Consider the following 27,105-nt stretch of genomic DNA (forward strand, 5'->3'; position numbering starts at 1 on the left):
GCAAAATTATTCAGCCCCCTTAAGTTAATACTTTGTAGCGCCACCTTTTGCTGCGATTACAGCTGTAAGTCGCTTGGGGTATGTCTCTATCAGTTTTGCACATCGAGAGACTGACATTTTTTCCCATTCCTCCTTGCAAAACAGCTCGAGCTCAGTGAGGTTGGATGGAGAGCATTTGTGAACAGCAGTTTTCAGTTCTTTCCACAGATTCTCGATTGGATTCAGGTCTGGACTTTGACTTGGCCATTCTAACACCTGGATATGTTTATTTTTGAACCATTCCATTGTAGATTTTGCTTTATGTTTTGGATCATTGTCTTGTTGGAAGACAAATCTCCGTCCCAGTCTCAGGTCTTTTGCAGACTCCATCAGGTTTTCTTCCAGAATGGTCCTGTATTTGGCTCCATCCATCTTCCCATCAATTTTAACCATCTTCCCTGTCCCTGCTGAAGAAAAGCAGGTCCAAACCATGATGCTGCCACCACCATGTTTGACAGTGGGGATGGTGTGTTCAGCTGTGTTGCTTTTACGCCAAACATAACGTTTTGCATTGTTGCCAAAAAGTTCAATTTTGGTTTCATCTGACCAGAGCACCTTCTTCCACATGTTTGGTGTGTCTCCCAGGTGGCTTGTGGCAAACTTTAAATGACACTTTTTATGGATATCTTTAAGAAATGGCTTTCTTCTTGCCACTCTTCCATAAAGGCCAGATTTGTGCAATATACGACTGATTGTTGTCCTATGGACAGAGTCTCCCACCTCAGCTGTAGATCTCTGCAGTTCATCCAGAGTGATCATGGGCCTCTTGGCTGCATCTCTCATCAGTCTTCTCCTTGTATGAGCTGAAAGTTTAGAGGGACGGCCAGGTTTTGGTAGATTTGCAGTGGTCTGATACTCCTTCCATTTCAATATTATCGCTTGCACAGTGCTCCTTGGGATGTTTAAAGCTTGGGAAATCTTTTTGTAGTATCCAAATCCGGCTTTAAACTTCTTCACAACAGTATCTCGGACCTGCCTGGTGTGTTCCTTGTTCTTCATGATGCTCTCTGCGCTTTTAACGGACCTCTGAGACTATCACAGTGCAGGTGCATTTATACGGAGACTTGATTACACACAGGTGGATTGTATTTATCATCATTAGTCATTTAGGTCAACATTGGATCATTCAGAGATCCTCACTGAACTTCTGGAGAGAGTTTGCTGCACTGAAAGTAAAGGGGCTGAATAATTTTGCACGCCCAATTTTTCAGTTTTTGATTTGTTAAAAAAGTTTGAAATATCCAATAAATGTCGTTCCACTTCATGATTGTGTCCCACTTGTTGTTGATTCTTCACAAAAAAATACAGTTTTATATCTTTATGTTTGAAGCCTGAAATGTGGCAAAAGGTCGCAAAGTTCAAGGGGGCCGAATACTTTCGCAAGGCACTGTAACATGAGCTGTTCACAGTATGTGTTGACAGTCCTTTCTACCGCACCGTTTTTGAAAGATATAACGTTAGCCATCGAGCAAAAAAGTTTTTTTGCTACTTTTCTCAACAACATTGATGCCCTGAATTTAGCAGGTGCTATCAACAAATCAGTAGGAAAAAGTGATGTGCTACATTCTGCACACGCTACGGTCAGTGTGAACCGGAGTTAAAAATGGTTCCAGTCTGCCGTGAAGCGTTCATGTAACAGTCTAGCTACATTTTCCATATTTAAGTTTCTAATTTTGTCAAAGTAATTTATTGCAAGTTAAAGCGTATTTTTAGTTATCTAGCTAACGTTAGCTTGCTGGCTCACGAGCTAACATTATGTGTATGATCTGTGTAGTAATATTATTCAAATCAGAAATGTATCTGCATTGCTAGTTATAGCCTAATGTTAGCTAGTTAACATTGAACCTATTTTGTTAGCTTTAGCAACCTGCAAATTCATACTACAACTGGCAATGTTTGTATTGGTAGTAGTACGAGTTGGGGTTACATCGGTTCATTGTTTAGCTACCTACCTACCTAGCTAGCTAGCTACATGTCTAAACAAAAGACTCCACTTTGGCTGGATTATTACATGACCCATCAAATTAGCAGGTGTGTCTGGAGGTGATTACGGCCCTCGATTCTATTGTATTTCATGAACATGTGTACATGTAGTACACATGTACAATAGTGCCCCATTCACTTAGCTAGATGTGGGCGAGGGGTGGTTATAGCATTTCCTGCACATGACCCATCAATTTAGACAATTGTGTCAGGTAAGCGTAATCTAATAACGATAAAAATTATTTTATTAATTATTTTTATCTGGACACTTTCTATTTTTGGATATTGCCACTATGTAACAAGTACTATCACTGTACCGTTTACACCTTCTATTTATTTGTGCATGTGACAAACTTAGATTTTACCACATGGCCTCACATGTGATTCCTTAAAGAGATGGGTGGGACTAGGGTTGCAAAAGGAATTTTTCCATGGGAAGTTAAGCTTGGGAATTTGGGGAATTTTGCTTAAATTCATCAAAAAACGTTATAACAGTGAACCTTTTTTGTGGGATACGCATAAGGCAATTCTATTTCTTGTGGCATATTTTGGTTATACTATCCCCAATTCAATGGAATTGCAACCCTCTGCATGCACAGTGCATTCTTCCATCACATGTACAACTGATCCTCAAGATCTTGCACACTAATGAGATGCTATTGAGCCCACACTACTACACTGTCTGAGCCAAGGACTACATGCTTTCTAGTAAGTTTTGATTACAATACTGGGTGGGGTGAATATATTTTATATGACATATACTACCGGTCAAAAGTTTTAGAACACAAACTCATTCAAAGTTTTTTCTTTATTTTTACTATTTTCTACATTGTAGAATAATAGTGAAGACATCAACACTATGAAATAACACATATGGAATTATGTAGTAATTTCACCTGGAATGCTTTCCCAACACTATTGGAGTTCCCACATATGCTGAGCACTTGTTGGCTGCTTTTCCTTCACTCTGTGGTCCGACTTATCCATAACCTTCTCAATTTGGTTGAGGTAGGGGGATTGTGGAGGTCAGGTCATCTGATGCAGCACTCCATCGCTCTCCTTCTTGGTAAAATAGCCCTTACACAGCCTGGAGGTGTGTTGGGTCATTGTCTTATTGAAAAACAAATGATAGCCCCACTAAGCGCAAACCAGATGGGATGGTGTATCACCACAGAATGTTATGGTAACCATGCTGGTTAAGTGTTCCTTGAATTCAAAATAAATCAGTGTCACCAGCAAAGTACCCCCACACCATCAGACGACCTCCTTCGTGCTTTAAGGTGGGAAATACACATGCAGAGATCATCTGTTCACCCACACCGCGTCTCACAAAGACACAGAGGTTGGAACCAAAAATCTCCAATTTGGACTCCAGACCAAAGGACAAATTTCCACCTGTCTAATACCCATTGCTCGTGTAACTTTGACCTAAGCATGTCTCTTCTTATTGAGGTCCTTTAGTAGTGGTTTCTTTGAAGCAATTTGACCATGAAGGCCTGATTCACACAGTCTCCTCTGAACAGTTGATGTTGAGATGTGTCTGTTACTTGAACTCTGTGAAGCATTTATTTGGGCTACAATTTCTGAGGCTGGTAACTCTAATGAACGTATCCTCTGCAGCAGAGATAACTATGGGTCTTCCAATCCTGTTGCAGTCCTCGTGAGAGCCAGTTTTATCATAGCGCTTTAATGGTTTTTGCAAATGCACTTGAAGAAACTTTCAAAGTTCTTAATGTTCCGTATTGACTGACCTTCATGTCTTAAAGTAATGATGGACTGTTGTTTCTCTTTGCTTATTCGAGCTGTTCTTGCCATAATATGGACTTGATCTTTAACCAACTAGGTCTATCTTCTGTATACCCCCCCAACTTGTCACAACACAACTGATTGGCTGAAACACATTAAGGAAAGAAATTCCACAAATTAACTTTTAACAAGGCACACCTGTTAATTGAAATGCATTCCAGGTGATTTTTGTGAAGCTGGTTGAGAGAATGCCAAGAGTGTGCAAAGCTGTCATCAAGGCAAATATTAGCTACTTGAATAAACTCAAATTTACAATATTTTGATTTATTTAACACTTTTTTATACTACATAATTCAATATGTGTTATTTCATAGTTTATGTCTTCACTACTTTATACAATGTAGAAAATAGTAAAAATAAAGAAACCCTTTTGAGTAGGTGTTCTAAAACTTTTGACCGGTAGCGTACATTACTTTTTTGTTAACCTGTTACGGCTAGTGGAACGTTTCGACAACATCCGCTGAAATTGCAGTGCGCGAAATTCAAATTAAATTATTAGAAATATTAACTTTCATAAAATCACAAGTGCAATCCACGGAAATAAAGCTTAACTTGGTGTTAATCCAGCCACCGTGTCAGATTTCAAAAAGGCTTTACGGCGAAAGCAAACCATGCGATTATCTGAGGACAGCACCCCACCATACAAACACATGAAAATCATATTTCAACCAAGCAGGTGCGACACGAAAGTCAGAAATAACGATATAATTCATGCTTTACCTTTGAAGATCTTCTTCTGTTGGCACTCCAATATGTCCCAGAAACATCACAAATGGTCCTTTTGTTCGATAAACTCCTTTTTTTTATATCCCCAAAATGTCAATTTATTTGGCGCGTTTGATTCAGAAAAACACCGGTTCCAACTCGCCCAACATGACTACAAATTATCTAATAAGTTACCTGTTAACTTGGTCCAAACATTTCAAACAACAAGTAACTAATCGATCAAATTTAAGACGGAATATACTGTGTTCAATAGTGGAAAAAATCTAAGTGGAGCGAGCTCCAGGTCACGCGCCCCAAACAAAAGAGTCCACTTGGCTTGACACTTATTCTGAATAGTCGTACTTCTTAATTTCTCAAAGGAAAAACATCAACCAATTTCGAAAGACTGTTGAAATCTAGTGGAAGCCAGAGGAACTGCAACCAGGTGCCTCATACATCTAGTTACCCATAGAAAACCAATAGAAAACACAGTGAACTCAAAAAAAAAAAATTCCTGGATGGTATGTCCTTGGGTTTTGCCTGCCCAATAAGTTATGTTATACTCACAGACATTATTTGAACAGTTTTAGAAACTTTAGAGTGTTTTCTATCCAAATCTACCAATTATATGCATATCCTAGCTTCTGGGCCTGAGTAGCAGGCAGTTTACTTTGGGCACGCTTTTCATCCATACGTGAAAATACTGCCCCCTATCCAAAGAGGTTTTAACTAGTAAATAGCCTACAGCAAAGTGTGTTTATTTTTTTCATGTAACCAGGAAAAGTGTGTTTAAATAATTTCTTGTTAACAATTTCTGCTAGTTAGTTTTTGCTACCATGTGGGTTTTAGCTTGCTTGAGCCTGCTAACTGAGTGTTAATTCACCTGTTTCCATACATGTTTAATTTTAAAACATTTATCTTACAAAGGAGTTGTTTAACTGCTTAAATATGTATCTGTACATAGAATTGTATTTGTTTTTCTTTACAAAAAACAATCTAATCTTTACAGGAAAATGCCACGGGCACTATCTGATGTGTGGAGACATTTCACTGCAGCTAATGTTGAAGGAAAAGCTGTGTACATCTGCAAATACTGTGCCAAATCATATGTGAAAAATGCAACAAAGATGCAAAATCATCTGGCCAAGTGCATAAAGTTCCCTCAGCAGTCACAACAATCAACCTCTGACAAAAGTCCCTCTACTTCTATTCGAAGTGAAAATGATGAATCAGACATCTTATCGACAGCAACAGCTCATAGTCCTCCTGGAATCAGAAGGTTTTTTGACTCAATGGAAGAACCTAGTCAGAGAGATACTGATGAATGTTTTGCTTGAGCTGTGTATGCAACTGGTTCACCTCTGATGCTCACAGGCAATGTGTATTAGAAGAGATTTCTGAATGTTCTTCGCCCAGCATACACCCCCTCCAACAAAGACATGCTTTATCTACTAATTTGCTGGATGCAGAGTTCAACAGAGTTCAAGTGAAGGTCAAGCAAATCATAGAGAAAGCAGACTGTATTGCAATCATCTCTGATGGGTGGTCGAATGTTCATGGGCAAGGAATAATTAACTACATCATCTCCACCCCTCAGCCAGTATTCTACAAGAGCACAGACACAAGGGACAACAGACACACCAGTCTCTACATTGCAGATGAGCTGAAGGCAGTCATCAATGACCTTGGACCACAGAAGGTATTTGCACTGGTGACAGACAATGCTGCGAACATGAAGGCTGCTTGGTCTAAAGTAGGAGTCCTACCCTCACATCACACCCATTGGCTGTGCTGCTCATGCATTGAATCTGATCCTCAAGGACATCATGGTACTGAAAACAATGGATACACTCTACAAGCGAGCCAAGGAAATGGTTAGGTATGTGAAGGGTCATCAAGTTATAGCAGCAATCTACCTCACCAAGCAAAGTGAGAAGAATAAGAGCACCACATTGAAGGTGCCCAGCAACACCCATTTGGGGTGGTGTTGTCATCATGTTTGACAGTCTCCTGGAGGGGAAGGAGTCTCTCCAAGAAATGGCCATATCACAGTCCAGGATCCTCCTCGATTATGTATTTTGGGAGAGAGTGGTAAGCAGCCTGAAACTCCTGAAACCTATAGCAGTAGCCATTGCACGCACGGATTGAGGGAGACAATGCCATCCTGTCTGATGTTCAGACTGCTTGCAGATGTAAGAGAAGAAATCCATACTGCCCTGCCCACATTACTGTTGTTCCAAGCAGAGGAAAGTTCTGAAATACATCAAAACGCGTGAAGACTTCTGCTTGAAGCCCATACACGCCACAACGTACATGTTGGACCCCAAGTTTGCTGGCAAGAGCATCCTGTCTGGTGCAAAGATCAACAAGGCCTATGGTGTCATCACTACCGTGTCTCGCCACCTTGGCCTGGATGAGGGCAAGGTTCTTGGTAGTCTGGTGAAGTACACTTCCAAGCAAGGGCTTTGGGATGGAGATGTAATATGGCAGTCGTGCCAACATATCTCATCAGCCACCTGGTGGAAGGGACTTTGTGGTTCTGTGGCTCTTTCCCCTGTTGCCTCCATCATCCTCCAAATCCCGCCAACATCAGCCGCCTCAGATTGGAACTGGTCCTTGTTTGGGAACACACACACCAAAGCACATAACAAGCTGACCAATACAAGAGTTGAGAAATTGGTGGCCATTTGAGGCTGACAACGAAACATCCTCAACAAGGTTGGAAAGTGACAGTGAAGATGAGGCCTCATGTTCAAGAGGTGGACATTGAGGAGGTCCAGGGAGAAGACATGGAAGCCTGAGAGGAAGACAACCAAAGCTTTAGTTTCTCGACTATCATTTTACAGATGTATATTGAAAACGTTTTTGGGAGATGCGATGGATCATTGGGGATCATTCAATATTCCCTTTCTTTTGTTGTTTAGTAAAATCATCCCATGTGATGAGTCAACTCATTTATTTAAAGTTCAATTCGGAACTAAATGTTTTTTTTATTGGAAGGATTTAACCCTTTGCAATTTTGTCTACTTATGATAAAGGTTTATGTTTCTGTCTCCATATGATATGGTAAATATATCCAATGCAAAAAACATCTACATTTAAATGGTATTAATATTAATCAAAATCAAATCTAATTTTATTTGTCACATACACATGGTTTGCAGATGTTAATACGAGTGTAGCGAAATGCTTGTGCTTCTAGTTCCGACAATGCAGTAATATCCAACGAGTAATCTAACCTAACAATTTCACAACAACGACCTTATACACACAGGTGTAAAGGAATGAATAAGAATATGTACATGAAAAAAATATGAATGAGTGATGGTATAGAACGGCATAGGCAAGATGCAGTAGATGGTATAGAGTACAGTATATACATATGAGATGAGTAATGTAGGGTATGTAAACATTATATGAAGTGGCATTGTTTAAAGTGGCTAGTGATACATTTATTACATCCAATTTTTCCATTATTAAAGTGGATGGAGTTGAGTCAGTATGTTGGCAGCAGCCACTCAATGTTAGTGGTGGCTGTTTAACAGTCTGATGGCCTTGAGATAGAAGCTGTTTTTCAGTCTCTCGGACCCCTGCTTTGATGCACCTGTACTGACCTTGCCTTATGGATGATAGCGGGATGAACAGGTAATGGCTCGGGTGGTTGTTGTCCTTGATGATCTTTTCGGCCTTCCTGTGACATCGGGTGGTGTAGGTGTCCTGGAGGGCAGGTAGTTTGCCCCCGGTGATGCGTTGTGCAGACCTCACTACCCTCTGGAAAGCCTTATGGTTATGGGCGGAGCAGTTGCCGTACCAGGCAGTGATACAGCCAGACAGGATGCTCTCAATTGTGCATCTGTCAAGGTTTATGAGTGTTTTTGGTAACAAGACAAATTTCTTCAGCCTCCTGAGGTTGAAGAGGCGCTGCTGCGCCTTCTTCACCACACTGTCTGTGTGGGTGGAAGATTTCAGTTTGTCCGTGATGTGTACGGTGATGAACTTGAAACTTTCTACCCTCTCTGCTACTGTCCCGTCGATGTGGATAGGGGGGTGCTCCCTCTGCTGTTTCCTGACGTCGCCGATGCACTTGCTAATAAACCCGCTCACCAAATCAGCGTATACATCAATGTTGTTGTTCGCCGCAATGCAGAACATATCCCAGTCCACGTGATTGAAGCAATCTTGAAGCGTGGAATCCGATTGGTCGGACCAGCGTTTAACAGACCTGAGCGCGGGAGCTTCCTGTTTTAGTTTCTGTCTATAGGCAGGGAGCAACAAAATGGAGTCGTGGTCAGCTTTTCCCGAAAGGAGGGCGGGGGACGGCCTTATATGCGTAGCGGAAGTTAGAATAACAATGATCTAGGGTTTTGCCAGCCCTGGTTGCACAATCGATATGCTGATAGAATTTAGGGAGCCTTGTTTTCAGATTAGCCTTGTTAAAATCCCCAGCTACAATAAATGCAGCCTCAGGATATGTGGTTTTCAGTTTACATAAAGTCAAATTAAGTTCGTTCTTTGTCAGCGCATATATTTCCTGTAAATTCCCATATATTCCTATTAATTCCAACAGAAAGTTTTCACCTCTGAATATTCCCCAAAATGTGCAACCCTAGGTGGGATTAAGGCTTAAGAGGGTGTGAACGATGCTGAATGGGTGTAGACAAAGAGCTCTCCAGTAGGTGTACCAAAACATTCAAGGGCCACTTTCTCAAAAGTGGGGTTTCAAGTTTATCAACTTTCAAAGCATAATTACTTTCCCATTGTTCCTCAACTGCAGTGTATGATATACAATTTTCTAGCTCTGTCTCTACCTTCATCCAATGTAAAAAAACAATTTAAAATTTTGCTACATAAGACCAAATCGAGGCGGTCAGCCACATCTCTCATGTAAATGTTGTAGCTACATACAAATATTAAATAAACAATTTATTTGGGAAATATCCAGTCTGCTCTTTTCTTCATTAGCATTCTGATTTCAAGCGGTATTGGATTTAGTTCTGTTAAGACATTGAATACATATTGTTTAGTATATTTAGTTCTCTGTGAGAAGCAAGTTCATTTAAAGTTGTGATTTGGTTTATATAGATTCAGGGGCACAACTTTCACTGGGGACGTGTCCCCCCCCAGTTTTATCATTGGAAAGTGATACAAAACGAGGGACTGTGTGCTTTAGGACCATGCAGACGCCTCCAAGCGGTCGGCTAGGCTGGATTTAAAAAACGGTATTATAATAATTGTCCCTCCACACTTCTAAAACCAAAGTTGCACCCCTGTGTAGATACATTTCAATTATAAACACACAGTAACCAAACAACTAATCTATTTTCCACATTCGGACTGGGTTTGCAGCAAACAGTATGTTCGCCACAATTTTCCCAGAATTGTTAGCCAGAAGTTCACAGGTCGCCGCAAATTTGCCACAAATTAGTCTAACCACTGTAATAAGTGATGACAAATTACACTGGATGAAGGGCTGGCAGCCATTCAGCACCAACTTGGAATGACACCCAGTCGGCATGTGTCCTCACAAGCACCCAGTGTGGTGTGACCAACTACAAGGACCCAGTCTGATTCCGATACTATTTTCTGACTCAAACAAGGAATATTAGTGTAGTAATAGTCCTGAAATCACCTGAGCTTAATTTCTCTCTAAAGGAGTATTTCCACTTATTCAATTGCTTAGCAAGGATGTCAGAGGTTTGACAATTGTTTAAACCCCGTTCAGGAGCTTAGATTGTACCTGTACTGCTGTCAGGTCCTGAAAAGTCTACATAAAAGCAGCGTCTATTAACTAACTGACAGTGTTATGTTCCAAGCAGAGAACTTGAAGGTAAAAATAACATGGGTTCCATTCATACTCTTATTTAGTCATACTCCGGAGAAATTGTGCCATTATAAATACTGGTTTTATTTCTTTACAGTCAGCAATATTAATTAATTATGCAAGGTAACTGACATTAAGAATCTCTCGTTTCTCTTCTTCCAATAGCTAAAACGTCTGTTGGCATGCATCAATCTGACTTGCACTACTAGCTAGCGAGTTTGCCAGCAGACGTATAAAGCACAAAATACACCGTGGGCTGTTACAAATAATGAATAGTTTTTGGCCGTCTCTGGTTGACATACCTAGTTAGTCCACGTAGCTAGCCAGTCAAAGCAAAGATGGTTAACGTTAGCCGAGCTAGCAAGCAATCTTTCTTACCTGGACAAATGTTTCAATATTTGTTTTTTTATTATTCCTGCCATAGCGGTATTGGGAGAATAAGATCGCTAGCTAAATTGTTTATTTGTAGCTAGCTTATTTGCATCTCTTCACATTCCACGCCCTCTTATCTTCAGTGAAATGCCCAGCTGGCTGCCTTCTCTCATTCATTACGATTGCACAGTCATTTGTCAAAAAGTATTTTTCCCATAAGACATAGCGAGCAAAAACATGCTGCCTTGGGTTTAGGTGCCTGGGTCACAAATATTACATTCTGGCGCCCCCTGCTGAATTTATAAAGAAGAGCTAGGTATAAAAAAATGACAACGGTGTTGTTCAGAGATTAAAACATTAACGACCACAGAGAACTTTGCTTTTCGTTTAATAGACCGTAATACAACAAATTCAAAGCCAATAGTAACGGCTCATAAAATTGTAAAAAATAAACTGCTGCTGACTCATCTGACTGGTACTGCCAACAAAATAAAATGGGAGACCTTATAATACACCTCTAGGTGAATGATAAAACACATTCAACAACATTTTCATAACTTCCCGTTTTGTCTTTGGCACTTGCCAAGACACCAAAATAACAATGAGTAGGGAAATGGGAATAAGCAGAGGGAACATTATAAAATCTATAGAATAATAAAAATGAAATCCATCCAGGGAAAATGGATGGTACAGCAAAGGCAAGATAACCAACACAGTATTATGTAAAGTGAAGTCCAAGAAACAGTTGTAGAGTGGAGGGATTTGCCAAAAGGTTTGTTCCACAGGATCAGTAATGCTCCTCACCTTAAAATCTACTTAGAAGGCTGATGCAAAGTTACCAATGATTATACGATGAACTAGCTTCATGTGAGCAACTGTGGCACTTGTCAGAGACAAACATTTTATATTTGAGACCATCTTATTCAACAATCGATTTCCCTAATCAAACCGATTTTATAAGTGAGAAAATAAGATTTACTGATCATATGGAACAAACCCATGGTGTGTTTGAGGGAGTCGGGAGAGTTTATCGGTCTGGCCGTGCCATCATTGGCCGCATCATCATTGGGTGACCGGGAGGTCGCATCATGTGATGTCCAGGCATCATCTGCATTCGGCCACCCATTGGAGGTCGCATACCTGAGAATGTAGGAAAGAAGGCATTTACAGGTAGTTTCAATCATTTATTTGTTCAGATTATAGTATTTAGTTTTAGATAGTGGTATGTTTCCTCAACAATATTGGCAAACTGAAGCATACGTAGACTCAAACAAGTGAAGAGTATGTATACCACAAAAATAAGAGTTGAGGTTATCCTACCTGGACCACCCATCATTCCAGGTGGAGGTGGTCCCATTCCACCCATCATGGGCATCATTGGAGGACCACCCATCTGGGGTGTTGGTAGCATCCCTGGACGTGGGGGGCCATCTATTGGTGACACATTAACAACAATAACCACCAGGAAACTCAGACCATTAGCAGCAAAATATTCTTATATAAAGTAAATTGGCTGTAAGATTTGCTTTCCAAGAAAATACTTATGGTTGCTCTTGGATGTGATCTTTGCATCCTAACAAATGTGCACTGAACAAAAATGTGCAACATACAACAATTTCAGAGATTTTACTGAGTTACAGTCCATAAAGAAATCAATCAATTGAAATAAATTTGGCTCCCCCATTCTGTAGCCAGGCCCTGCCAATCAAAATTAGTTTTCACCCATGAAAAGGGCTTCATTACAGACAGAAATAATCCACAGCACCCCCTTCAGACAATTCCACAGGTGAAGAAGCCAGCTGTGGAGGTGCTGGGTTAGCGTGGTTACACGTGGTCTGTGGTTGCAAGGCCGGTTGGACATACTGCCAAATTCTCTGAAACGGCGGAGGCAACTTATGGTAGAGAAATGAATATTACATTCTCTGGCAACAGCTCTAGTAGACATTCTTGGAGTCATCATACCAATTGCATGCTCCCTCAACTTGAGACATTGTAGCATTGTGTTGTATGACAAAACAGGACATTTTAGAGAGGCCTTTTATTGTCCCCAGCACAAGGTGCACCTGTGTAATGACCATGCTGTTTAATCAGCCTCCTGATATGCCACACCTGTCAGGTGGATGGGTTAGCTTGGCAAAGGAGAAATGCTTATTAACAGGGATGTAAACAAATGTGCACAATTTCAGAGCTTTTTGTGCATGTGGAATATTTCTGGGATCTTTTATTTCAGCCCATGAAACCAACACTTTACATCTTGCGTTTATATTTTTGTTCAGTATACATGAACGCTAATGCACTTACTGAGGTTTGGTGGAGGGATCATGGCACCCCCTGGAGGTGGGGCTCCTGGGAATGGTGTTGGGGGCATCTTCCCTTGTTGGAAGGCAGCGGCTAAGAGAAACACAATGACAAAGTTAGAGCTCCTGACATATTAGCCTTCAGGCCCCCGTTCAACTAGGACGGTATTGACTTAACACATCAAGGTAAAAGACAGGTCAGTCTTTTTTTGTGTGTTACTCACTTGTTTTGTCAATGAGGCTTTGCGCTTGTTCTTCCATCCATTTCTGGTAGTAGTCTTTTACATTTTCTTTGTGTTTGCGGCCACTGCAGTGTGTTTTCCTCACAGAGGGCTGCCAAACACAGAACATTCATCAATGTTGACCAACATTCCTTATACATAACAGAGCGATAGAAGAGAATAAAAAAAAAATACTCATCACATTCAGCTTAATGACAGAATCAACCACATGCAATCAGGAAACACTTCCACTAGCATTGTTATGCAGACTTACCGAGTCATGAGTAAGGTAGGTATCACAGTAATCACAATAAAACCTGATGATAAACAGACATATTGAATGGTAGATCAATTTGCGTAGGCAGAACCAGACAGTATAAAAACATATGCAGCTGGGCAGAAAAGTCAGAATAAATGTATTAGCTCCCCATAATAGAACTCAATCACTGGGAACAAAACAGACAAGATATGAATGATGCTATTGCTGATGGTTAACACTTCCTTCCCAGCCAACAGAGATAACACAGCCAAAGTCAAAAATTGTCTAGATGGTCAAATCGTGAAAAACAAAAACATTATTTTTAGTCTTAAGGTTAGGCATAAGGTTAGCAGTGTAGTTATGGATGTGTTTAAGATCAAATTGTAAGAAGAGATCACTCCTGTATCCCTGAACATTGTAAATATGGTAAGTCTGACCCTGTATATAATAGTATAAATACTTTCTCGAGTTCTTATTTCACGATTTTGTATCTACTTATGTGTAGTATTACATTGTTATTGGTTACAGAATTGTTGGGTTTAGAGCTCGAAAAAACACATTTCACCGTAATTCTGCACGTGACAATTTGAAAACGTGAAATTGTAGAAATAGGCGGGGTTTATGACTTTGAGGCTGTGGTAACTAGTGACGACCCTAACAAAAGGTAGCTGAAATGTCTGAGGCCGGTTTAATAATCTACTATAACTTCGAGTCGTTAAATTAGATCTACATGTTCAGTCTTCATTAAGGTCAAATACCTTCAAAAGAGAATAAATACTCTACAGGGAGACAAAATATAAATACTTACTTCGGCATTTTGAGCAGCCTTGCTAACAAGCACTGAGATATATGTTAAAAACGTCCCTTTACCGGAAGCCTAACTAAACGACGACTCTTTTCAAGGAAAGAGGTGCGCCATAATGAGTCCTCATAATAACTGCAGCGCCACCACCCCCACTACAGGTGTTGCAAATAATACAAACTATACCAGCAGGGCACTGACTGAATCATGTTTTATTCATTACTGTATTGGCCATTTGGAATTATCTTGTGAAGGCTGTGTGTATTTCTAATAATTCCCTTTCCAGTGCAAAAAATCCTGAAATCTAATAATTTTAGCACATCTACAATATACGCGGGTGCGTTCGTAAATTCGCTCTGGCAATCTTCCCGATTTCAGAGGACTCTGGTGTGAGGGCGCAAAATAATTTATGTATTTACGAACGACCTTGAATCCGGTTGTTATGACACGTGTCAGTAAACATCAGCAAAAAAAAACAGAAATAAATTGGTGCCAGTTACACAGTTAGTCATTAACCCTCAAGACAACATGAAAACCGTATAACCAGCTCTGATAGGGCAAGTACAATGACCAAGTCTAAATGGGGACCATTGCAGGCTCTCAGAGGAGGAAGGGGAATACTGTCCTCCTCAGTGAATTTCATGAAAATAAACCTTTACTAAATATATTCACATCACCCCCAAAAAATGTTAAACACACTGTTTTGCAATGAAGGTCTACAGTAGCCTTAACAGCACTCTGTATGGTAGTGTCATAGTGTAGCTAGAGGACAGCTGGCTTCTGTCCTACCTTTGCAGATTGAAAACCTGTGGTTTGAATTGGAGACTTGTTTTCCCTCGCTCAACGTTTTTCATTCAACTTTTTCACTCCGGACACAGTATCTGGACGTGGTTCGTCAGGACCTCCACCAGCCGAAGCTAAGTAGTAACATTAACATGATGCCTTCTAATGCAGTCGCTGTACTCATAATATACAGGAGAACGATCGCTTTCCGGCGAGTATAGCTGTGCTACAAGCCCAGCTTCAGACGCAATCGTTAGGCAAGGGTAATTTAAGTGTAGGAAAGTATGAAACACCGTCTGTGCCACCAGTAAGTACAGATAGTAGTATAAATCCCCTCACACAGTTCCCGCAGCCGGACAACTGGAAGGAAATGCTGTAGAAATTCTCCACCTGTATCGCTCATTCAGCCAACAGAAACTTTCAACCGTTTCTCCCCATTAAGCAGCGAGTCAGAATCAGAGGCCGAGACTTCTCTGGACTCTACTCCTCCCGTTACGGGGTCTGAGACACCGAAGCCTCCCACCATTAGCTCTGACAAATTGATTATCAGTTTGTCTCTGTGGATGGTTTGTCCTCTGATAAATCAACTGTAAATTTTGGTGTTCCTCAAGGTTCCGTTTTAGGATCACTATTGTTGTCCTTATATATTTTACCTCTTGGTGATGTTATTCGGAAACATAATGTTCACTTTCACTGCCATGCGGATGACACACAGCTGTACATTTCGATGAAACATGGTGAAGCCCCAAAATTGTCCTCCCTGGAAGCCTGTGTTTCAGACATAAGGAAGTGGATGGCTGCAAATGTTCTACTTTTAAACTCGGAAAAAACAGAGATGCTTGTTCTAGGTCCCAAGAAACAAAGAGATCTTCTGTTGAATCTGACAATTAATCTTGATGGTTGTCCTGTCGTCTCAAATAAAACTGAAGGACCTCGGCGTTACTCTGGACTCTGATCTCTCTTTTGACGAACATATCAAGACTGTTGCAAGGACAGCTTTTTTCGATCTACGTAACATTGCAAAAATCAGATACTTTCTGTCCAAAAATGATGCCGAAAAATTAATCCATGCTTTTGTCACTTCTAGGTTAGTCTACTGCAATGCTATACTTTCCGGCTACCCGGATAAAGCACTAAATAAACTGCAGTTAGTGCTAAACACGGCTGCTAGAATATTGACTAGAACCAAACAATTTGATCATATTACTCCAGTGCTAGCCTTCCTACACGGCTTCCTGTTAAGGCACGGGCTGATTTCAAGGTTTTACTGCTAACCTACAAAGCATTACATTGGCTTGCTCCTACCTATCTTTCCAAATTTGGTCCTGCCGTACATACCGACACGTACGCTACGGTCACAAGATGCAGGCCTCCTAATTGTCCCTAGAATTTCTAAGCAAACAGCTGGTGGCAGGGCTTTCTCCAATGGAGCTCAATTTTTATGGAATGGTCTGCCTACCCATGATAGAGACGCAGACTCGGTCTCAACCTTTAAGTCTTTACTGAAGACTCATCTCTTCAGTGGGTCATATGATTGAGTGTAGTCTGGCCCAGGAGTGTAAAGGTGAAAGGAAAGCCTCTGGAGCAATGAACCACTCTTGCTGTCTCTGCCTGGCCAGTTCCCCTCTCTCCACTGGGATTCTCTGCCTCTAACCCTATTACAGGGGCTGAGTCACTGGCTTACTGGTGCTCTTCCATGCCGTCCCTAGGAGGGGTGCGTTACTTGAGTGGGTTGAGTCGCTGACGTGGTCTTCCTGTCTGGGTTGGTGCCCCCCCTTGGGTTGTGCCGTGACGGAGATCTTTGTGGGCTATACTCGGCCTTGTCTCAGGATGGTAAATTGGTGGTTGAAGATATCCTTCTTGTGGTGTGGGGGCTGTGCTTTGGCAAAGTGGGTGGGGTTATATCCTTCCTGTTTGGCCCTGTCCGGGGGTATCATCGGATGGGGGCACGGTGTCTCCTGACCCCTCCTGTCTCAGCCTCTAGTAATTATGCTGCAGTAGTTTATGTGTCGGGGGCTAGGGTCAGTCTGTTATATCTGGAGTATTTCTCCTGTCTTATCCGGTGTCAATTTATGTATGCTCTCTCTAATTCTCTCTTTCTCTCTTTCTTTCTCTCTCTCTCTCAGAGGACCTGAGCCCTATGACCATGCCTCAGGGCTACATGGCCTGATGACACATTGCTGTCCCAAGTCCACCTGGCTGTGCTGCTGCTTCAGTTTCAACTGTTCTGCCTGCGGCAATGGAACCCTGACCTGTTCACCGGAAGTGCTACCTGTCCCAGACCTGCTGTTTTCAACTCTCTAGAGACAGCAGGAGTGGTAGAGATACTCTCAATGATTGCCTATGAAAAGCCAAATGACATTTACTGCTGAGGTGCTGACTTGTTGCACCCTCGACAACTACTGTGATTATTATTATTTGACCATGCTGGTCATTTATGAACATTTGAACATCTTGGCCATGTTCTGTTATAATCTCCACCCGGCACAGCCAGAAGACGACTGGCCACCCCTCATAGCCTGGTTCTTCTCTAGGTTTCTTCCTAGGTTTTGGCCTTTCTGGGGAGTTTTTCCTAACCACCATGCTTCTACACCTGCATTGCTTGCTGTTTGGGGTTTTAGGCTGGGTTTCTGTACAGTACTTTGATATATCAGCTGATGTAAGAAGGGCTTTATAAATAAATACATTTGATTTGATCAGAGCTCTTGCAGCGTGAACTGACATGTTGTCCACCCAATCAAAGGATCAGATAATTAATCTAGTACTGAAAGCATAAACTACAGCTAGCTTGCACTGCAGTGCTTAAAATGTGGTGAGTAGTTGACTTAATGAGTGAAAGACAATAGTTGAACAGTTGAATTACTTTTTTTGCCGTTGTTTACTGACACCGGTCATATTCAACGGGTGTTGCATGGTCGTAAATTCATCAATTATTCTGCGCTCTAGCACACTCAGATTTGAAATCGGAATAAATAGCCAGAGTGAATTTACGAACGCACCCACGTGTTAGAAAGTATTGTATCTCGCAAACTAGATAGCTTGGGTGCTTGACTGCTTTGTGAGGTCAGAACGCTCGCCCTGAGAGCGAAACGATCTGAATTTACGAACAAACAATCTGACAACGCTCTAAATTTCCGAACGGCCCAGAGCGCACTCCATGGTGGATTTATGAACGCCAACTGTGGCCTAGTTCAAGAAGGTCGGCCTGAGCTAGGCGCTGCGTGGATTCGATTACAAAATACAAGGTGTATGTGTTCACCACATGTTGTTTGATATTAAAGCGATGTACAGATTAAATCATATATTATGTGTACTAAAATAAATAGCGGACAGTCTGAGACCTACTCAGATGTTTTTGTTGGAGATTATCTTGCTACATCGACCATCTTGAACAGGCCATGGGTTGACGTCGTAACATAATTGTCAATGACATGCGCATTTGGGTTGTTGTTGAGTTTGTTATGACAGGTTGAGGCCTCGGACTAAATTAGGAAAGGAACCCTGTCTCTGTCCAGGGAAATCCACGATGGAGGGCATGGATTTGGACCTGGACCCGGAGTTAATGCAAAAATTTAGCTGCATGGGCACTACCGATAAGGACATACTCATAGCCGAGTTTCAGAGAATGCTTGGGTTTCAACTGAACCCCGCTGGATGCGCCTTCTTCTTGGACATGACCAATTGGTGAGTTCGGGTAATTGTGGCCTCTCTGTGATTGCTAATACTAGGATTTTGTTAGTTGCATGACGGATAGTCAGCCAACACGGTTTATTTGTGACTTTCTTTTTTTATTTACAATTCAACGAGACAAAACTATATTGTCGTGTATATTCTTAATTGGAAAATGTAATTAAACTGGGTTGACATTTGGATTGCATGCTAGCTAATTAGCTACAGCCAGGATAGTCCTTCCTTGGTTGAAAAATCATTGACAGATCTGGGTCTATTTTCTATCATTTTATACAGGGGAACGTGTAAATTACATATCTTTATTGTCCAGTGTTCAGTTGTGTTATGGTCAGACTAATTCTAATGTCTGGAGAGGGTCTTGAATTAACTGAGCCTAGTATAATTAGCTAGAGTAATCATAGCTAGCTAACTAACTGCAACAGAAGGCTTCAACCAACGAGGTTCGTTTGTCCATTCTGCTTTTCTTTTTCAGCTATGAATTTCTTACCACATGAAAGTGCCCAGTCATTACAAGATCGCTAGTGCTATACGGGATATTTGGGACGTACCTACTCTAAACACTACCCTTAACAATTGTAAATGTAAACTTCAATGGACTAGGGACATTCCAAGGGTCTCTGATAGCAAGGCCTGCCTCACGTCAAGGTTCCAAGACCCTCCTTTAGATCAGGGAACATGCTGCAGCCTGTGTTATGTAACAACTTGGTGCAAATCAAGTTTCATGTGCAACAATGTTACTGTTGGAAGCTTTGCCCCCACACAACTGTGTTCTGCAGTGGAAACGTGTCACAATTCGTTTTTTAATATAATTAGTTAGTAATTGCACTTCCAGAATGAGCTGTCTAAAATTAGAACTGCTGCACACACAGCTATATTATGACAGTAAGTTTGTTGCTGCACATTCAGATTTCTGTAGTGTTGCTCTGACAAACATGCATAATTCAAAAGGTCAATGTCCACTCGGACATCTGGCCAAATTGTATGAGGAAGGAATGTTTGAAAACCCTCTTATGTCAGAATTTCAGAAATATTTATAATGTTTGGTTTAATTCCTGTTGACCAGCTTGTTAGTAAAGGCCTTTAGGGGTGGTGGCTTAAGTAGGCTTGGCACCCTGTCATTATGTCCGTGTGTCACGGGAGGGATCCAAGAGGCAATACAAGTTTCACTGCTGAGATTCATATTTGACATACTGACTTGACTTAAACCAATTTATTCCATAATAGGCCATAATAGGTCATCCATACATTTTCTCCATGCACTCTGTTTTTGGCCAGTTCAATAAGCAGGCCTTTTGGTAAAAATATTATATAGATTTTTGCTTCTAGTTTCCCCCTCTTTTTAACCTCTGGGGATTGTTGTATTCTATTAACTGATATCCATTCCTTTCCCTAAATTGTTACGTTTCTTATAGGAACTTACAAGCAGCCATCGGAGCCTACTATGACTTTGAAAGCCCCAACATCAACGCACCATGCATGTCTTTTGTTGGGGATGTGACGATCGGGGAGGGGGAGTCTGTGCCCCCTGACACGCCCTTCACTAAGACGTGGAGGATACAGAACACAGGTTGGTTGTAGTGAAAAAACACCTTTAGGAGCTGTACACAGTCATAGACAGTGTTGACAACAGTGTTGACAAGGCCTTACTGTTAGCTTTCAGGCTTTAAAGTTCCATCCTAGTAGTAAACAGCATCCCAAACAAGCTACTGATAGTCACTGGAGCTGGCAATTGAGATTATTGTTTATTAATTTCATCATGCATGTTTTGATTATTTGTCTCTTACAGGAGCAGAGTCTTGGCCCCCTGGGGTATGTCTGAAGTATGTTGGAGGGGACCAGTTTGGTCATGTGAACATGGTGATGGTGCGCTCATTAAACCCCCAGGAGATGGCTGATGTCAGCGTACAGATGCGCAGCTCCCTTTCCCCTGGCATGTACCAGGGCCAGTGGAGGATGTGCACAGCCACCGGACTCTTCTATGGGGGTGAGAAACTTCATTTGGCAACCAGCTTAATGATAAGCACACAACTGTTGTTAACAATTTAAACAATTATAATAATCTGTAAATTCATTTATCGTTTAAAACTTTTATACATCCTTTATAAAGTATACTTTAATGTAAAGTGTTACCGCAGTCTAATGTTGAATTCACCAAAGTTAGCGTTTACATCACTTGAATATATTCAAGGTCTAATCAGGGCTCTGAAGTGTGACAAAATATTTTGCTGTGCGACCAGGATAACAATTTTGGGAGCACTGTGCAACTAGGAAAAAAATCTCCCAGATAATAATTGTTGATAATGATAAGGCTTCGCTGTACTGTTGTTTCCGAGTGCCCTAGAAAAAAAGCATCCTGGTTGCAACATTACTACAGTGAAAACGGCTTGCTGATAGCCTCCAGTGTGTCAGAGTGCACTCTGTGCCGTTCGTACGTTGAGTCTATTCAGATTGTTTGTTTGTAAATTCAGAGCATTTCGTTCTGAGTAGGGTTGATCCGAGCATTCTGACCTCACAACGGCAGTCAATGGCCAAATCTAACTGGCTAAAGTTGGCTAGCTTGGAAGCTACTTTCAGACACAAATGAGAGATCACCCCACTCTGACCAATTTACTTGCCATAGCAGAGCTGGTTAGACTGTTTTCATGTTGTCTAGAGCTTTAGTAACTGTAACTGTGCTGCTGGCAACAATTTATTTAAAAACGTTTTTGCCCGACGTTTACTGACACCTGTCATATTTAATGTGTGTTGCGCTTTCGTAAAATAATCAGTTATTCTGCACTCAGGCACACTTAAACGAGAGTGCTCTGTAATCGGAGTAGATGGCAAAAGTGATTTAACAAACGTACCCGAGGTCAAAAGATCTGACCCATATTACAGGCGCAACATTTTTTATCTTCCTATTATCCTGGAATGCATTTTCCATTCATAAACCATGTTGTGGACCGTTGTAAAACTACTTGCTCGTTAACCATTTGTTTACACTTTGTTCAGTCATGCTGCCTAATTGGCTAGCTAGCTAACATTACCAGTATATCCAAACATTTGGGGGCACAGAAACCTAATATTCCACAAATGACTTTGTAATAATAACAGGGATTTGTATCAACATTTGAGCTTTTATAATAAACTAATGTCTTTACATTACATATTACATTTCTAGTTATTATATTGCTTTCTAGGGCATAACATGTGCCTTAAAATGAGGTAGAATTCATATAGGCTGTATCTAAATCTTATTTTTTGCTGCTTTAACGTTCAGCGCACCAATTCTACCGATGAAAAATGTGGAGTGTTAATGTCTCTCCCCACTGTAGATGTGATCTGGGTAATCGTCAGCGTGGAGGTGGGAGGCCTCCTTGGCGTGACGCAGCAGATGTCCTCCTTCCAGGCCGAGTTCAACACCCAGCCTGCCCGCAACGTGGAGGGAGACTACAACCCCTTCGCCTCGCCACAGAAACACGCCGGTGCCCACGATAACAGTCACCGTGACGACAGCGGCCTCAAGGACCCCGCGGACGTCTGGGAGGGTGGCCCGGACCGAATGCAGCAAGAGCAAAATGGACTGTCACACAACTCTGTGAATATAGCAACAAACGGGCTCCAAAGCAACCTAGTGACTTACAGTCAGGTAAGGCCTATGTGAAGCAACTGCAAACCTTTTAGGGATACCCTTCATTGTTCAATTATACCATAGCTCATCAGTACAATCACAACTTTGTATTTATAAAAAAAAATCTATATCCACAAAATGTTTCTTTATCTTTTACCCACAGGGTATTCACGAACCCTATCCTTTTGGGCAGTCTTAAAACATGGGAAACATCGTCACATCCAGGCAGCACTGTGTTCCTGGATCCACAACATCTATTGTGGGAGGAGGCTTTACTTGTGGCTGGTAGAGTATCCTGAGATTCATACAAACACTTATGCAAAGTTCCCCCTCCACTTTACGCAACACAAACGGAAACCAGAAGACAAAGCTGCTCTGTTCTCCCAGCATACGACTCAACCAACAAGATCCCACATCCATTGTATGCATGTGTGAATGTTAAGTTAAAAATGAGTGCTACAAATCTTTTTTTAAAGAGATGAGATACAAGTTTTTTTTTCTGGTCTTTATTTTGAGTTATTTAGTTGTCATGTCCGAATGCTGTTGAGACTACAGTGATGAAAGGAGCAGTGTGTGTTTGCGTCGGAGTGTGCATGTGAGTGGGTATGTGTGTTTGCTTGGTTTATGCAACCTGAAAGAGACAGACTAGGGAGGAAAAGCCATTTATTTTGCGTACTGATCCTCTAGTTCCTAAGCTGACTTTAAAAAAAAAAGTAACCTCTCTTCTTTTCATACTTTTTAAAATCCTAATTTCACAGTGTATACTTTTTAGGGACAGGAGAATAATTCAGCAAATTTAGCAGCCTGATAAGCATGTATTGTTTTGGATGTTTTTCTGGTAACAACAAAGGAAGAACAGCTTATTCACCTGCAAATCCCATTTGCTGCAGCTTCACTTTTGATTGTTGGTTGGTTCTGTTACTCTGAAGTTGAGCTACAGTATATCCATCCACTAGAGGGAGGTCTTTATCAAAATTGCAGTTTCCCACTTACCAATTGGTGAAAAAAAGAAACATGAACTAACATTTACTCAAAGGACCCTCCATGTCAGGATCAATACTTGGAAAGTAGATTATATCACCACACTGTAGGTTCAATTTGTTTTAATAGGGCTTCATCATTTTGTTCTGTGAGATTGCAAAAGTTCACATGTTGCAAAGCAGTGTCGTTTCTTGGTTTTGTAATTTTGAGTTGAATGTATTTGCTGAATGTAGAGCTATGTTGTTTTGAAGCATTTTTGTTTTATCTGCCCAAAGATCTTATACATTTGCCTTGAAGACACAGCTTCATTTAAGGTTTTCATATTTTCTAACTCTTTTTGTTCATTATTATTTTTTCCAAAGCCCAGGAAAATGAATCTGTTCTTGAGAGAAAATTCTGAAATTACAATTACAGTGTCCTCTTGTTCAGACAATGTTAAACCCAACCATTTATTCAAATATACAGGCCTTCATTTTGTTAGTCCCTCTAAAGACTATATTTTAAAGAATGTTTTAAATGACTTGCACTAACTGGCTAATCTCTATGCACTGAGTAGTTTGGCCTCCAGCCCAAACGTGAGATATTTTACTATTGCTCCTTATGATGCCAGTTGTCTTTATGCTTCAGTTTCATGCCTGGGACACTACATGCCTGGTAGGCTACATGTGTGGTCCTCCTCTGTTTTGTTATCTTTCCATCTGCAACCAGGGATTGACTTTGAAAACCTGGCTTGCAAGATTACATTTTTCAAATATTTACTATTTACTTCATTGCATTGGGGCAGTTGGGCAACAAACGGCAGCAAGCTCATTTGCACCCAGGGATGATTGACTGTACTTTGTCAATGTGACAGCAGTGTCATTGTCCAGAACCACACCTCCTGTCATAGGCAGATTAGCTATGTTACAGTTTTCCCCTGAAGGCATTTGGTAATATCTTAGATCAATTGCATGTGCTCTTCAAATTTATGAAGCAAGTTAATGACAAATGTTTCTCCTCGTCGTAACAGGTATACACTGCCCATTAATCTCCTTGGTTGTGTCTCAAATTGCCCCCTATTCCCTTTATAGTTTCCTTACTATATAGGGTACCGTTTATGACACACCCCACATTCGTATGTTTTTTGTTTACAGTCGGATGTCACATATTGAGTGATTCATTGCTTTTTTTTTTAGGGGATATGATAGATTTTTTTTCTGTGAAGTTTTCAGGGGTTAGAATTGTGAATGGATGACTTTTGGAATTCTACAGCAGAACATTTGAGACAGAGTCAGCAAAGATATGAAAGCATTTTTCCTGTATGTTTGAACGAACGTTTGTATGATTAAATTATCACTGAAAACAAAATGCTGGGCATTTCTCCGTGGTCTTTATTTTGCACGTACTTTAGATATATAGACTCAGTAAATGTTTTTATTTTATTTTAGAGTTAATATTCAGTTTTATGATTTTTTTAAAGAACTGGAATGTTAACTTATCTTGCCTTGAGTATTGTTACAGTAATACATTTCTCTCCAGATGAATTTCTTCAACTGATTAGCTTTAATCATGCATAAAGACGTATAAGGACAAAAATACTTTTATTTACTGTGTATAGGTAGTGGAAATGGATGCCTGTAACATTTACCAAGCAACTTGAGAATGAATAACTTGCATTCATCAACTGTACATTTTCCTCTGCTAATGTCAATAAGGTGTCCAAATCAAAAGTCCTAAACTCAGGTTATGACGACGGTCACTGGTTTTTGTTCAGGTTTCCACTCCACGATAATGGATTATTTTCCCTGCACCAAATGTAACAGAGCCTCATTCATAAATTAATCCCAGCCATCAGTCACCTTGTGGGTGATTGAATCTCAGGTAGCATTGATCTACATGTTTTTGGCATGGTAAAATTTGACTGAAAAGTCAATCTTATGAATAGCCAATACATGTCCAATTAGACCAGGATATAAACGTCATTATTGTAAGGTAAAAACTGCATATGTATAAGGCATGGATAGTGTAGAGCTCTGACTGAAGAAAAGGGTGATAGCTTCCACATACAGAATGCTGTGTCAAACCCCCAGGGCATAATTGATGGACAGGGTGGGTGGGTGTTTCAACCAAAGTGCTTTTTCAGTTTAAAGAGGTTTTTGGTTACAATCACTAGGTCTGCGGGGCTAACTTGCCAAAATGCTACAGTTCACTAGTTTCTGTTTATCTGCTGAGCATACAGCCTCAGGGAACGCTGCTCATTTGAATGTTGGCGACCTTGAGCATTATGTAAATATCTTAGAGCTCATCCACCTGAGACAGCAGGGGAGAAGGCTATAGCAGAGCGTGATAATGACAGTGAAAATACGTTTGAAGACCAGATTAGTTACTTACTATGATAATATGTAATAGTAGGTTGGATCAGGGGTTGAGTGGATGGAAGAGGTTACCCACCCAGTTCAACGGTTAGTTTTGATTTCTGTGAAATTTCGACAAAATTCCCTGACATTGTTTACTTTTTGCAAATCCAATCATTTTCCCACGTTGATTAAACGTCATTACATATATTTATTTGTTGTTGAAATGACGTAGAAACAACGTTGATTCAATCAGTCAGTGTAACAGTGTTACTCTTCTGCACCTTCCATCTGCAACCAGGGATTGACTTTGAAAACCTGGCTTGCAAGATTACATTTTTCAAATATTTCCTATTTACTTCATTGCATTGGGGCAGTTGGGCAACAAACGGCAGAAAACTCATTTGCACCCAGGGATGATTGACTGTACTTTGTCAGTGTGACAGCAGTGTCATTGTCCAGAACCACACCTCCTGTCATAGCTAATCTGCCTATGATACAGTTTTCCCCTGAAGGCATTTGGTAATATCTTAGATCAATTGCATGTGCTCTTCAAATTTATGAAGCAAGGTAATGACTAAAAATACTCAATTCCCTGACATTGATGACTTTTTGAAAATCCAATCATTTTCCCACATTGATTAAACATCATCACATAGATTTTTGTTGTTGTTTAAATGACGTAGAAACAATGTTGATTTACCTAGTTAGTGTAACAGGGTCACTCTTCTGCACTTTCAACTTTTCAATGAAAATACATTACAAAAATAAAGTATATGTTGTTTCAGGGTGGAGCCCATTGAAACTGTGCATCAACAAATTCAATAACAGGTTTTTTAATATTTTAATTGCTATAGGCAAGGGGCATGATCTGTCATTGGCATCAAACCAACACTGAGATGTTAGATATGTCTGTTAACTTACTCGGATGATTCATCCAACTGTGTTGGCACATGGTAGCTCTTTTAGAATATTTCAACAGCACTGCACAAACATTGCTCTTTTGTTTAAGCAAATATTTGTGCTCTCTCTCAATATTGCTGTTACACAATTTCTCTGAACATTTAAATGAAGGATATCGCCTTTTCTGTGACAGATCTTTCAACATTTCATAAATGTCTCCGTCTTTTCAGTACAGCTCTCACACACACATAGCCTGATTGAACACACAAGTCCCTAAATTAATTTGTCAGTGTGATTCCGTGATTGGTAGAAGTTCCAGGAAGATGTATAGATTGGGAAAGAGGTGAATTTGCATCTTAAACTTCCCTTTGGAAGTCTGCATTTCCTAATGTCATTTTATCCTGGCGACATCTCTTTTAACAGCAGTTCATCAGAAAGTTGCAGATCCTCAACTTCACCGCAAACTGTTGTCATGAGAAAACATAGTTTGGCTAGTGACC

General features: G+C 40.6%; 3 protein-coding genes across 3 annotated transcripts in view; 1 reads left to right on the forward strand and 2 right to left on the reverse strand.

The window, feature by feature from the left end:
- The window catches only part of LOC110532419 (bridge-like lipid transfer protein family member 3A), a 61,495-nt gene extending 50,552 nt beyond the window's left edge, over positions 1-10,943 (reverse strand). Inside the window, exon 1 of the mRNA XM_090184830.1 lies at positions 10,733-10,943. Within this exon, the coding sequence (XP_090040956.1) occupies positions 10,733-10,776 (44 nt within the window). The 5' untranslated portion in view covers positions 10,777-10,943. The remainder of the gene's footprint in view (positions 1-10,732) is intronic.
- Positions 10,944-11,098: 155 nt separating this feature from the next.
- LOC149981282 (U1 small nuclear ribonucleoprotein C-like) lies at positions 11,099-14,425 on the reverse strand. The gene is made up of 6 exons (XM_090184831.1): positions 14,312-14,425; positions 13,519-13,561; positions 13,248-13,356; positions 13,028-13,117; positions 12,047-12,157; positions 11,099-11,866 (listed from the first exon to the last, which is right to left on the reverse strand). The coding sequence occupies exons 1-6, from the start codon at positions 14,317-14,319 to the stop codon at positions 11,754-11,756; spliced, it is 474 nt and encodes a 157-aa protein (XP_090040957.1). The 5' UTR covers positions 14,320-14,425; the 3' UTR covers positions 11,099-11,753.
- Positions 14,426-17,981: 3,556 nt separating this feature from the next.
- LOC110532421 (protein ILRUN) lies at positions 17,982-24,716 on the forward strand. The gene is made up of 5 exons (XM_090184832.1): positions 17,982-18,772; positions 20,191-20,345; positions 20,565-20,762; positions 22,093-22,406; positions 22,552-24,716. The coding sequence occupies exons 1-5, from the start codon at positions 18,615-18,617 to the stop codon at positions 22,585-22,587; spliced, it is 861 nt and encodes a 286-aa protein (XP_090040958.1). The 5' UTR covers positions 17,982-18,614; the 3' UTR covers positions 22,588-24,716.
- The last annotated feature ends 2,389 nt before the right edge of the window (positions 24,717-27,105 follow it).

Source organism: Oncorhynchus mykiss, chromosome 9 (genome assembly GCF_057628025.1).
Source record: "Oncorhynchus mykiss isolate SJ-2025 chromosome 9, ASM5762802v1, whole genome shotgun sequence".
Lineage (NCBI taxonomy): Eukaryota > Metazoa > Chordata > Actinopteri > Salmoniformes > Salmonidae > Oncorhynchus > Oncorhynchus mykiss.

Bases quoted from the DNA above. Each gene is read 5' to 3' on its own strand.
- LOC149981282 (XM_090184831.1), bottom strand. The intron at 13,357-13,518 runs GTAAGTCTGCAT...TGTGTTTGGCAG, and splicing joins CCTACCTTACTCATGACTCG to CCCTCTGTGAGGAAAACACA. The intron at 12,158-13,027 runs GTAAGTGCATTA...TGTCACCAATAG, and splicing joins GATCCCTCCACCAAACCTCA to ATGGCCCCCCACGTCCAGGG.
- LOC110532421 (XM_090184832.1), top strand. From the start codon at position 18,615: ATGGAGGGCATGGATTTGGACCTGGACCCGGAGTTAATGCAAAAATTT. The intron at 18,773-20,190 runs GTGAGTTCGGGT...CGTTTCTTATAG, and splicing joins TTCTTGGACATGACCAATTG to GAACTTACAAGCAGCCATCG. The intron at 20,346-20,564 runs GTTGGTTGTAGT...TGTCTCTTACAG, and splicing joins GTGGAGGATACAGAACACAG to GAGCAGAGTCTTGGCCCCCT.